Source organism: Arvicanthis niloticus, chromosome 13, assembly GCF_011762505.2.
Source record: "Arvicanthis niloticus isolate mArvNil1 chromosome 13, mArvNil1.pat.X, whole genome shotgun sequence".
Lineage (NCBI taxonomy): Eukaryota > Metazoa > Chordata > Mammalia > Rodentia > Muridae > Arvicanthis > Arvicanthis niloticus.
Window position 1 is genome coordinate 66,841,495 of NC_047670.1, and position 13,388 is coordinate 66,854,882.

At 38.4% G+C, this 13,388-nt stretch overlaps 1 protein-coding gene across 2 annotated transcripts in view; it reads left to right on the forward strand.

Annotated features, from left to right (window-relative positions):
- Cntn1 (contactin 1) overlaps nucleotides 1–12,882 on the forward strand; it is a 285,977-nt gene extending 273,095 nt beyond the window's left edge. For both annotated transcript variants that reach the window (XM_034516364.2, XM_034516363.2), the window contains exon 24: nucleotides 10,647–12,882. In XM_034516364.2, the coding sequence (XP_034372255.1) occupies nucleotides 10,647–10,723 (77 nt within the window). In that variant the 3' untranslated portion in view covers nucleotides 10,724–12,882. The remainder of the gene's footprint in view (nucleotides 1–10,646) is intronic.
- The last annotated feature ends 506 nt before the right edge of the window (nucleotides 12,883–13,388 follow it).

Here is a 13,388-nt window from a genome sequence, read left to right on the forward strand (position 1 = left end):
TTCCAACCCCATACTTTGAGCTGCCATGTGGTACTATTGCCAAAACACTCTTACAATTCCGAATAACAGGGAATCATTACCTGCTTATTGATTATTTCATAGACTATCTCCTGACAAGATGTTATTCATGAAAAGGTAGCTTGCTCCCTTGTCTCTGTTATTTAAAGATTAGACAGAGTTTACCATGAAGAGAATTCATAAAGAAAAATGCCACAGGTTTTGGCTCCACTCCCAGTGGTTTGGGGTTTCTTCATTGGTCCTCTTCCTCAGGCCAACTCTCTCATCCCACACACTTGATGCTTTCTCTCCCACTTATGTTTCATAATCAGGAAACAATATGATTCAACTCTTTAATATTCAAGTTCATTACATTCTATGTGCAAGGCTCAGAATAATTTAAAACAGTTGAATATATACTTTGACCATATGTAACTCTGTGTAGAGATTGTACATTGTCTAGACATTAGCACATGGGAGGGACATCAGAAATAATACTATAAAAAGAAACTTCTAAGTATGATGGATTTGTCAGCTGAATGGAAGTAATATCTTGGGTTGCATACTTGTGATTAAGTTTAAACATATATACCTATATGCACACATATATGTGTATATTTATATTTTAATTAAGGACTCCATGTATGAATGCAGTATATTGTGTTCAAAATTATCCCCCCTATTCCTTGTACTAACTTATCTCAGATCCACCCTCCATCTGCCACCTTCCTATATTTTACATTTTTAAAACCCACTGAGTCCAGTTTGTGCTGCAGGTGTGGGGTTATCCCTTGGAACATGATTACACTCCCAGAGACCACACCATTAAAGAAAATTGTCTCTCCCAGCCCTAGCAGCTACCAGCTATCAATAGCCCCTAAACAGGGGGGTGGGGTTCATCAGCTCCTCCCTGATCAGCACTAGAATGCTGACTGTCTTGATCCTATGCAGGTCTTGCACAGGGATCTGTGGCTGCTATCATTTCATGTTCGTCCTGCTGTGCCCAGAAAACACTATCTCATCCTAGTCCTCTCCATTCTAATCTCCCATGCACTTGTGTGATGCTTTCCCTGCCTTGTATGGCTATGTGTAATATAGACATCCTTCTTATGGCTGAGCGCTCTACAGACATCTATCTATTCTCTGCACTGTAGTTGTCAAAACTAGAGTTTCTGTGGCAACTGTTATCTGCTGCACAAATGAACCTCTCTGAGCAGTCAACTCTTTGAGTTGCACTAATCTATGGCTATAGGGAGACAATTTAGAATATTTAGAGAGCAATTTGAAGCTATGCTCAATTATCAAAATAATATTTGTAAGTTCACCCCTGTTGCCTGTGAGCTCCCTAGCCATAGATTCTTGATTAGACTTTCAGGAACTTACTTCTACCTGTGGCCCTGGGCTTGAATAAGAAAGTTCTTGATCTCCTCTATTACATTCCTGACAATATCACCTCAATGGGCATATCTTGCCAGGTTGGTTATTATTGTAACTCTCTAGCCCCATAGCTAGATCAAACTATTGATGACTTTTCTCACCATAAAGGCAGAAGAGCACCAGGTACTATGAGACTAGCCAGCTGAGCGAAAGCTTCCCTATTGATACCACCTAGATTTCCCCAAGGCCTGTGATCCAAGTACGTGGTGCCCTCAGCAATAGAATCTTAACATCACGCTCCGGTGAGCAACCGAAGTCAACGGCAATACCCTGTATTATTTTATGGGTTTCTAAGACCCCCAGAGACCAAAAAAAAAAAAAAAAAAGCAAAACAAAAACAAAAGACAGCTCAAGAGAAAGTTTCTCATACCTTGCATTGCCCACTTTTTTAAACCTATGTATTCTGAGAGAAGCACTATGCCCTATGTATGATAGTACTATTTAAACTGTAGAATGGAGGGCGGGGTGGGCACAGTAATGGGGGTGGGGGTGGTAACAGGGGGTGGTAGTGGTAGGTTTTTATATGGCGTTCTCAAGTAGCCTTTCTTTTCCTCTCTATCCCTCCACTCTTCCTACTTAAATCTCCGTACAGACGTGCACACCGTTATCCCCCTTTCCCTTTCTATGGCCTGTGTTATCTATGTTATCTATGTTATCTATGTTATCTATGTTATAGATGCTGCATCCCTTAAGATCTTTCTCTCTTCCCACCAGTAGTTCAAAAAGATGCTTTTATATAACACAGACATATTCTCTGCTTACACAAATGGCTACTCTACTTTTACATGATGTAACTTAGTAGATATTTATGCTTCCTCTCTTTTCTCTCTCCACATACCACTGCCCTCTCTACACAATTCCCTCCTTCCTCTGCACTTGTCTTCCTTCTCCTGACTAGAAACACTTCCCCCCCCCCACACACACACACACATTCATCTCATCAGATCACCTGTGCCCTGCAATCCCCGATTCATTGCCCCTGCCCACCCCCTGGAAACAGTCCCATTTTACGTTGCTGGCTTCTGTAGTTACGATAGGATATTTACTCATGTCTGAAGGTTGGAAGCCAGAAACCTCAAGTGGGAGAAGAGAGGTGACATGAACACACATGCACACACTTTGTGTGATGATAATTCTTGAAGAATTTAAGTCCAAAATTCTATTAAAAAAGAAATAGTCAAGAAGACTGTAAATTAGCTTGACATTTATTCTGATATGGAAAAAATAAAGATCCATAAGATTGATAATTTGTTCATGATTACCATCCAGAAAACCTATGAGAAGTGAAGTAGATAGTCAGCGGATGCAACATAAGGACAAAAGTCATTCATTCAAACAGTAATCTAAGGTTTGTAAAGTGTAAACCCAACATATATTGAATACCCCACACGAATATATTTTCATATATCTCACATTTATTTAACGACTAAATGGTATTTCAATTAGGTCTCTAATTTCCGTTTGGAATGTAGAAGCAGACTGAAGATGCAGACCACAATTATACAACCTTGAGCCATTAGAGACATTAAGTCTAACACACACAAACACAAAAGGTTTATTTTAAATAAATCAAATATCCTCATGTCAAAGCCACAAATTATGAAATTGTGTTTGGTTTCTATCCTAACACCAAAACTTCAAAATGGCATCCCTGATTGACTAAACTGCTTTCTGCCAGCCACAGTTAGGACTCTGCCAAGCCACATATTCAGACAAACACATCAGTGTATACCCATTGCTGATGTAATTGTGGTCAATGGAAAGAGAATTGGAGAGACCCTGCAGTCATCCTCAGATAGGCCTGCAGGAGAGATCATCTAAATTAGGTCCGACATGGAAAACTAAATGTTTTGCTGTTTAATTGGGGTTTGTTATTGGTCATCTTGTTGGAATAAAATAACATGTGGGCTATGGCATATTTTTTAAATACTCAGAAAAATAGAATGCTTAAAAACCACATGAGAATATGAAAACTTCTTTCAAACAACATAGGTAGCAGCTGTGGTTTTCCACGTGGTTTTTCTCCCTTTTGTGCCCTTGGCTCGACACAGAAAGGGCACAGTTCAGTGTCCTCAGGGGAAAAAAGTATATCTTTAGCAATGTGCAAGACTAAACGGTCGTTCTCTCCGCTAATCATCCTTTTCTGAATCATTTAGCCTGGATTGATTTTTAAAACTCTATATTGGCTTGAGTGATATTTTTGTTTAATGCATTATTGAGGAAGTGAAATATAAAATTAAATATACTACAACATTACTTAATGTTGATGTATGTATTTTATGCTCATTTTTTCCATTTCTAATCCAAAAAACCTGAAATAGCTTATTAAAAAAACAACCTACTGCTCTAAACAGTTTAAGTGTGTGTACATGCCTCTGTGTGTGTGTGTGTTTGTGTGTGTGTCTGTGTTTGAAATAGAGAGATAGAGACAGAGAGGAGGATATGTAAAGATGGGATATAGCTTCTCAGTCCCACTGTGTAAAGACTACCAGAATCCATTGTGTGCTATGGAACATGTCCCTAGTCATTATCACTTGTGGTATTGTTGGTGACAGCAGCTGACAACATTTGCAAGATGGAGGCTCTTTGGGCAGCTGTTAAGGGGCCAGAACCCTTTTATATGTGTTCTCAATTTTTGACCTTCACTGGCCTACTTATTTCTTTTCAATTTTCTTATTTCTTTTATTTTTGAGATTATTATAGAATTACATCATCTTCTATTTCCCTTTTCTCCCTAAACCTGTCTATATAACACTACTTGCTCTCTTTCAAATTAATGGTCTCTTTTTCTTAATTATTGTTACACAGTTATATACGTGGTGTGTGTGTGCGCGCGCGTGTGTGCGCACATAAATGTGTGCATGTGCATGCCTGTGCCTGTGTGTATGTGTTCCGAAGCACAACCTGCTCAGTCTGTATATCATTTCTTGTGTGTATGTTTTCGGAGCTGACCATTTGGTATTTCATAATCTGTTGATGTTCTCTTCCCTGAGAAAGACTGTTTCTCTTGCTCTGACCTTTCTTAGTTGCCTGTAGTTCTTTATGTAGGGCGAATGCCTGGTGGGCTTTTCCCCATCCTTGTTAGCATGCCCATTGTTGTCCTCGTTCTGCTCATGGCTGGGCAGCCATGTTGGTGAGACTGTGTGGGGTATAGCTTCTGACTTTATTAGGAGACACAGTCTCACAGTAAAGTCCCTGATCCTCTGGCTCTTACGATCTTTCCACCCTGTATTGTACACTGATCCCTAAGGCTTATGTGCAAGAGTTGTATGGTAGATGTATCCTACCACTGGGGCTATGCGCCACAACTCTCTATTTTAATTAGTTATGGCTTTCTGTAATGGTCTCTGTTACAAAGAAAGATTTTCTTGAAGAGGGATGGTGAGGACAAGTCTACTAGGAGGGTTCTGGCCTGAAAGGTTGCATCAGAATGGAGCAGGCTAGACCTGTGTCCACTAGGAACTTAACAGGTTTGCACCATACCTTTGCTGTGACCTGTGTGCCCAAAAGGAGGGATCACAGACCATGTCATTGTTCACTTAACTGACAGACGGGAGGGATCTCCTTTTCCATCTTCTGATCTAGGCATTCATTCTTTTGGCGCCACCTCTGTTTATTGTAAACACGTTGATACGTTTCCTTATCTCTAGACATAACTTTTCTTAGTCTCCCTTTGTCTGTTTCCCTAAGGGCAGCTTCTGTCCTGGTTTGCCTCTTTCCCTGGTTTTCCGTGGTTGAGTCCTGGTTCTTATAGACTTTCAGAGCAATTTCTAATACCTGGGGCCTATTCATACCCTCAAATCTCTCTAATTCTTGAAGTTTCTTTCTACAACAGAAAGATATTTCTGACTGCAGGACAAAGGCGATATTTTTCTGCTTGCTCCCTTTGGGGGGCATCTGGACTATCAAGGTCAACATGCAATATGCTTCCTGGAGTTGTCTCAGGAACCCAAAGGACATTTTATCACATCCCTGAATAACCTTACTCACCTAAGACAGATTAGTGAGCTTCCTAGCCTCTGCTTTCAAGCCTGCCAATAAGACCTGGCAAAAACTGTCCAAAGCCTCCTTACCTCTGTCAGTATAGTGTGGGGGCCCCATTCTGATTAAACAAAAGGAAAGATCTGATTGGTCTGAGCCTCATTGTCTTACAGCCATCCTGGCCCCATGTGCTGCCTTCCTACTCTTCAGCTGGATCCTGTCACTCCTCATCTGTGAAGAGGGTGGCCAGGAGCTGTTGACAGTCGTCATATGAGGGCTAGTGACTACAAAAGACAATCTCCAACAGAATGATGAAGGAGATCCTGTGGTTTTTCAGGAAAGGGAAGATGCTAAGTCTTCTAGTTATATAAACCATTGGCTGAAAAGAAACATAAACTATAAGTGAACATAAACTTCACTCTGCCCCCTTTCAGCACATCTAAGCTATGAGGTGCCATTGATGGTACTTCTCTTTAAGGCAGAATGTAAACTGTTACCATTGCTTAGAACAAAGCCTGCTAGGCTTCCTTGTATACAGTAGTATGGGAGGGAATAAAGCACCATCTGTGGAAAAGTCTGCTTCCCAACCACCTCCTAGGGAACTGAAAGCAGGGTCTCTCCTCCCACCAAGTCCATTGGTCTGGTTGGGATATAAAGAAGTGAGACATTCATTTCCTCTGAAGGAATGGAGTGAGTGGCTAGCATGGTTTCTATGTAAGCCCCAGATGGACCAAAAGGACCCTCCTCTCCAAAGCTAGAGAAAATATCTTTGGCCAGAGGGTGGATGGGTAACTGATCAAAGACAAACAATGAAAATGAGGAGACAGATTAGGGGTGGTCACCACACACTCATACATCTCAACAGACCAGAGGGGTCCCATGACATTTCACAAAGACCTCGGATGCTGGTCAGCAGCCATATTGGGCCTCTCCGATGCATCTTAAACAAAAGGAGTCTTAACCAGAATTACCTTACCCCTGGAAGTGACAGAATGAGCAACTTATAATTTTTATTCTTTTGGGTGTATCAGATTTTTCCAATGCCTTAGGCAGTAATTGATCAGAAGCAGTCTCAGAGCCCTGGAACATCTAATGTTGTGAACTTCCTTGAACCCAGACTTCAGTAGGCTCCCAGACCTAAGCATAATTGATGCCAAAATAGAACCACCATCCAGGCCTTGGAACCCAGAATGTAGACAACACCTGCCAAAATTATAACAAAGACCTAATTCATTAAAGCCCCGAAAGGGGCCCCTTGGTCACCAGACACTTCCTCACTTCCCCACTAAGCACTCTGAGACCCCATGTCTCAAGGTTTTGTCTCTGGTTATTATTCTTGAGCCTTTAGAAACATTGTGAGGTATCTACAAAAAAGTTCAAGCTGAAAGAAAGCCAGCTGACCAGTGTCTAAACTGTGTATTCAGAACCCGATTGTAGTCCCAAGCCTTTCTCAGGGTGAGCTTGTAAGCACAAAACCATATTCTGGGTTAGCTTATTTCTGTTAGTAATAACAGTTAACCAGAAACAGGATTACAGAAGTCAAAAAGCAAGGTTAGTTTGTTTAAGGATTGTTCCAGGACTATGGGCTTTAATGAATTAGGTCTTTGTTTTCATTTTGGCAGGTACTGCTGCATACATGCTGGGTCCCAAGGCCTGGATGGCAGTTGCATTATGGCATCAGCTGGGTTAAGGTCTGGGAGCTTACTAAAGTCTGAGAGCCTGTTACAGAAATCCAGGCTTTACTGGATTCCTGGGTTTTTATCAAGAAATCAGCCATTATTCTCATGTGTTTTTCTTTCTATTTGATTCATGTTTTTCTTTCTCTCACAAATATGAATACATTTTATTTGTTCTGTGTACTTGCTGTTTTATCTATCTTATGCTGTGGAAAGTTTCTTTTCTGATCATATATATTTGGTGTTCTGAGTGCTTCTTGTATTTATACAGGTATGTCTTTCCTTAGTTTGTGGAAGCTTCTTCTGTGGTCTTCTTGAAGATCTGGTCTAAGCCATTAACTTGGGAGTCTTCTCCTTCATCTATGCCTATAAATTGAATTGTTTATGGTGTCTTAGGTGTCTTGTATGTTCCTTTTCTTGATTATATGATCTGGATTCTCTACTTAGAGTCTTGTTATTTTTGTTCTGCTTGATTCATTTTATTTGTAAAACTTTGTTTCCTATTTGGGTTACTGGGTTTTTAAATTTTGTTTTCATTTTGGATTGAGTTCTATTCAATGTTTCTATCTCTTTACTGAATTCTGTTTTTAGATCCTGAGTTGACTTCATTTCTTCAGCCTTAGGCTTGAGTTTTCTTGGGATTCACTCAGGCATTTATTCTCCTTAAGATCTTTTTCCGTGACCTCATTCAGGTGTTCTTTGGGTCTCCTCTTAAGTTCTTTGATGAAGTTTATACAAGATCTTTTAGATGTCATGTCCTGGGGATCACCTAATTAGCTTTCATTAGCTAAACATTTCTACAAGACTGATGAGTATTGAAAAGGAGATATTATATTGGTCCTGCATATTGTTTGTATTTTTGCAATGACATCTGGGCATGTGAACTTTTTCATAGTTCTGTGTCTAATCTGGATAGAGCAGTTTGGGGTAGAAGAGAGGATTGTGGTTGGGTTTGGACTAGAGAGGTTGAAAATGGCTTAAGTTGAGTGAAGTCAGGTTAAAAAGAAAAGAGTACTAAGCTAGTGGGCAGAAAGTGCCTCCTGGTCCAACCATGGGGTGTGGGGACAAATCTGGGGTTGGGGGAGAGCATGGAGATAAGGATCAGGTGAACTTACTGGGTTAGTTCCTGGAGAAAAACATTCAAGATCTGGCTGGGTAGAGAGGCTGAATGTGGTGTGGGAGCCATCTGTGGATCAGAGGTAGGCAGGGTGAATTTTGAAAGGACCTTATACACTGGTTCTGGTGCAGGAAAGGCTGTCCAGATTAGGCTGGGGCAGTGGATGTGAGATCCAGCCTAGATCTGGTAGATTGGGGAGGGTGTATGGAGGGAAGAATCTGAAGAAGGATGTGTAGCATCTTGCTGAGTGGAGAGTGATCTGTGAGTGCTCTGCTTGTTTTTAAGAAATACCTTATTTGTATCTAAGAATGGTCTCTGAGCTACATCAAATAAAGCTAAGAGAGCAAGAGTATGATATCAGCAGACATATTGGCATAGTTATCTTCTACTTTGTAAGGAACACAGATACTATTTTAATGCCAAGACTTTCAGGAGAGATTCTTTATATCTTCCTTAAGGTACACTATATAGTAAAAGAATAGACTATTTTAAATTACTTTTTGTTATGGTAGGTAATTATATTGAAGGTTTCAAATTTCCTAGAGAATACAGTTCCTAGTGTCTAACTTTACCACTGGTAGAGTATAATTTTAAGCCTTTCTCTAACTGCAGAATTAAATTTATTAAAGTTATTTACTGAAACCTAGGAGAATAGGAAAGAAGAGTGTCCCTCTGTAGTCATACTGTTTACTGTTCTCAAGCATTCTAACATGAGAAGCTCGTGGCCTATGAATTGATCTGACATAGGAATTGCACTTAATTGGTGGCAATAGTATGTAAATTCAGGTACACTCATGGCATATTAAATTGCTTTATTTTTCTTTCAGGGTGTCACAGTCTAAATGTTGCATGCTCCCTCTAGGATCAAGTGTTGAACACTTTGGCCCCAGTGGGTGGTGATATGTGTGAGATTGTGGAACCTTTGAGAGATATGGAATCACTAGAGAAAATGAGTCACTTGGAGGTTTGCTTCGAGGCCTATAGCAAGTCTAGCTTTCTTTCCAACCCTGATTCTTGCTCTGCTATTCTATACGCAAACATCTGTTCTATGCTCTGACCAAAGCTACCACTACCATGGGCCATAACCTCTAAAAGTAGGGGCCAACATAAATGTCTTTTGAGTTGTTTCATCTCAGGTATTGGATATAGTGAAGAAAAAGCATCTACTACACAGTGTACTCTGTCAGGGCAATTGATCTTTAGCTAACAACCGAAGATTAACAATAGAAGTTCCTAACCAGGGCGTGGTGGCTCATGCCTTTAATCTCAGCATTTGGGAGGCAAAGGCAGGTGGATCTCTATGAGATGGAGGCCAGTCTGGCTTACAAAAGTGAGTTCCGGGACAGGATATCTAAGGCTGTTATACTTAGAAGAAACCCTGCCTCAAAAACAAAAACAAAAACAAAAAAAAAAAAAAAAAAAAAACAAAAAACAAAAAAAAAGGAAGGAAGAAAGGAAGGAAGATATAAAGAAAAAACAAAAAAACAAAACAAAATAAAAAAATACAAGTTCGTTCTTACTTAATTGTGTGAGCAACTAAATGTCTTTAAATGATTGGAATGCAAAAATATGCAGTACCTGTCTTGTACATGTAGGATGTTATTATTTGAGGTAACACTTTTAGTATTTTTATTTCAGCTATCTGATTTTCTAAAAAGCCCCTCAGACATATGCATGTATCAACACTTAATGAAAACTAGAGGCCATGAGTTTGAAAGAGAATAGGAAAAGGTGTATGGGAGGTTTCTGAGTGAGGAAAAGAAGAGAGGGATGTGACTATTTTATAATCTCAAAAATTACAGAAAGAAGTTATGAAAAACAAACAAAATACACAGAAGTTCTCAGGCAAAATTCTTCAAAATGGACCACGAGAATTATATCAAACACAGAAAACAGCATACTTTGTTTGGAAATTCTATGATATCACATACTCATTTTAAATAAAGATATAATTTATTATTCCCCTGTATAATTGAATAAAATAATATGTGGATGTGGCCTAAATGTTTAACATGCAGAAAAGTCAAAAGTTAAATCAAAACCTGCAAAAATAGAGAAAACACTTTAAGTGGCATAGGTGCCATCTGTGTCTTTGCAGATGATATCTGGTTTTTATTTATTTACACTGCTTCTAGACTTTTCACTTTCTGATAAAACTTTGAGACTTCTGGATTACAGGGACAATATTAGTAGTCCAATGTTATTTTATTTTAATGATTTATTTAAGCACAATGTGGACATAATGTGAATGATCTCACACACAAAATCTTTGATAAAATGTATGTATTTTTCTCATATCACTAAATAAGAAATTCATTTTGCACAAAGGAACTTTTGATTTTCAGGTCAACACCACTTGCCTTCTCCAAAGCAGACTGGGTAAGCAACAATTAGTGTCACTGATAAAATTATGAACATACTTTTGATTTGCTTTGTAGGTGTGTCCACGCTGTCTTCGAGTCTCCTCAGCTTGCTCCTGCCCTCCCTTGGCTTTCTTGTCTACTTGGAATTCTGAATGTTGCGACATTTGCTGTTCTCATCCTTGCTCAGAGGATGCTCTTCATCGTGGGATGACTGTAATTCCTTCTAATCCCTGCGGCTCGATCCTAAGCCAAATAAATTAGACTCTAACAAGCTATTCAACTGATTTCCCAACACATTATGACTGAGGCATTCAGGAACCCCTTCATCCAAAAAGAATAACTTTCAAATGGAAATAAAATGATTTTTAACTCGTTCCAATATGCCTTATAAACCATTTAACCTGATTCTGTGAAAGTTGCATGATTAATTCAATGGACAAGTTACAGTGTTCAATTCAATACCATAGTCTGTAGAGTGAAGGTAAGCTCACCATACACAGGTGCTTTACACTTAATGACAAGTTGTGAAATATAATAGAGATTGAAATGTCGATTGTATGTGGTATTTGTACAAGTAATGCGTTCTCTTGTATTAGCTTATGTGTTTGGGGTCCTGCCTATTTTTGAAGGACCCTTATCATTCATTATATTTTGAGTTTTCCATAAAATTAAAACAAAAATAGAACAAAATCATTTTGACACAAATACCATTATCAAATCACTTTAGTGAATGAGTTGGAAGTTTTTTGACTATGAAAACCAAATTATAGAACTTACTATCAGTATTCTTATTTTTTATGTAATTTTCTACATATTTGCTTTTCAGAATCTCTAGTACTCTTCAGTTAGTTTTAATGCTGACATTCTCATGCCAGCATTTTTTTTTTTTACTTTTGTATTCTAATCTGAAGTTGTTTTGTGTTTTTCTTCTCATCAATGTCAAACCACAGAAGCTGCAGCTCATCTGGAACATTGTCTATTGCTGTGTTTATTCATGTGTAGAATGACAGGTTTGGGAAAGTACAGTGCTTTCATTTATATTGCAGTGTGATCATCTTTATCCAGCTAGAAACAAGTGACAGTAAAGTATCAAAATCTCTGAATGTTCTCATTGTTCTGGTTTTGTGCTTCATGCCTAAGTATAAACTCTCTTTATAGAAGGTGTAGAATCAAGAATTCATATGCAGGTTGGAAAAAGCTACAGAATTCCATTTCAAAAAATTGAAAGCTCATTTCCCATTTCAATGCAATACTGAAAACTGGCTAAAAATACCAAATCAGAATGTTGCTAGTGGTCCTATAAAGAATATGCAAAGCTGGGAGGCAGGAGAGGCAGATGGTGTCCTGTCCAGGGATGTCTCCCAAGTGTTGGTGTGGAGGAATTTGTGAGATGTGAAAGGGAAACTTGTGTTTCCTCATGACCATGGTGTGCCCTGAGATGTGTCTGAGTGTGGGTGTGGAAGAGCTTGGGTAATAAAGAATTAGCTGGCTCCTGAGATAGTGCAATGTTTGGTTCCTGAGAAGTCGAATCCTATTTTATTAGCACAATCTTGCTGGCTAATTAGAGACAGAGTTTATCTTTTTAGAAAAGATACCCTATAGGTCCATAAAGATATTTACAGGAAGCAAAAATAGATCTATTAATATGTTACCCCTATCTTTAATTTGTATAATTTTTGTACTATATGTGTAAATGTTTAAAGTCCTCATTATGAAAAATATCAATAAATATTTCATTAATTTACACTTAACACTTTGTTATACAAATGAAACTTTTTAAATCAGTAAAACAGATGCTCTCCCAGTAGAAGCATGTCAACAAACCATTGCCAGATTTCATAAAATATTTAATGATTTGAAAAAGAAGAAAATGACTTCATACTTTAGGGAGATGAACACTCTGTAAGCTTTCTGTACAAATGTTGTGTTTTCCTTGTTATATTTGGGGGTTTTCCTCTTGCGATGTGACCCATGTTGGGCATTTTTGTATCATCAATAACAACTACATCTTTTGCCAAATGCATGCCTGCCTTTTCTTTTCTAATATGTGGTAATCCAGACCAAAACTGGCTAGATTTTGCATGAAAACGGTTCTGAAAGATAAGAAAACAGACTTTGAAGGTTGTTTTGTTTAAATATGTGGCAGATAGACTCAACTCTCTCATGCACAAATGACTTCTGCTTTTCATTTTCTCATATAATTGTACAGATGTGACTGGGACCATCAGTTTTAAACTGTTGTCAAGCTAACCAATGTATCATATGCTTTAAGATGCAAGATTCTTAATTAAACTTTATATAGCTATAGACACATCTGTTGTTTCTTTGTATTTCAGGAAATGTAATAGTAGTTTTATTTGATACTGATAAATAACAAATTGATTTTTTAGTTATTTTTTATCATTTTTTTCCAATGGAGTAGTATAGGACTGTCATTTGTCCTTTTTATGAATGAATACAAATTATAAAGAAATAAATGTCTTACTGTTGCCCAAAAAGTAACTGTCCCTTCAATTTACCTGAAGTTTATATTTGTTTTCTGTTTGTATGTTTGTATTGTTTGGTGTTTGTTGTTTTGTTTGGTTTGGTTTGGTTTGGTTTGGTTTGGTTTGGTTTGGCTTAGAAAGTTTTTATGAGCTTGGAGTCAAGGAGTAGATTCTCCTGGGTAAGTAAAACCTCAGAGATGAAGGAGTTCACTATACAAAGACTACACAGGGCTAGGAGATATGGCTGAGTTAGGACTGCTTACTGCACCTTTATCATGCGTCTCACTCTCGGCTAATTTAAGAAATTGATAAATGTGGCCCTGCCCCTACA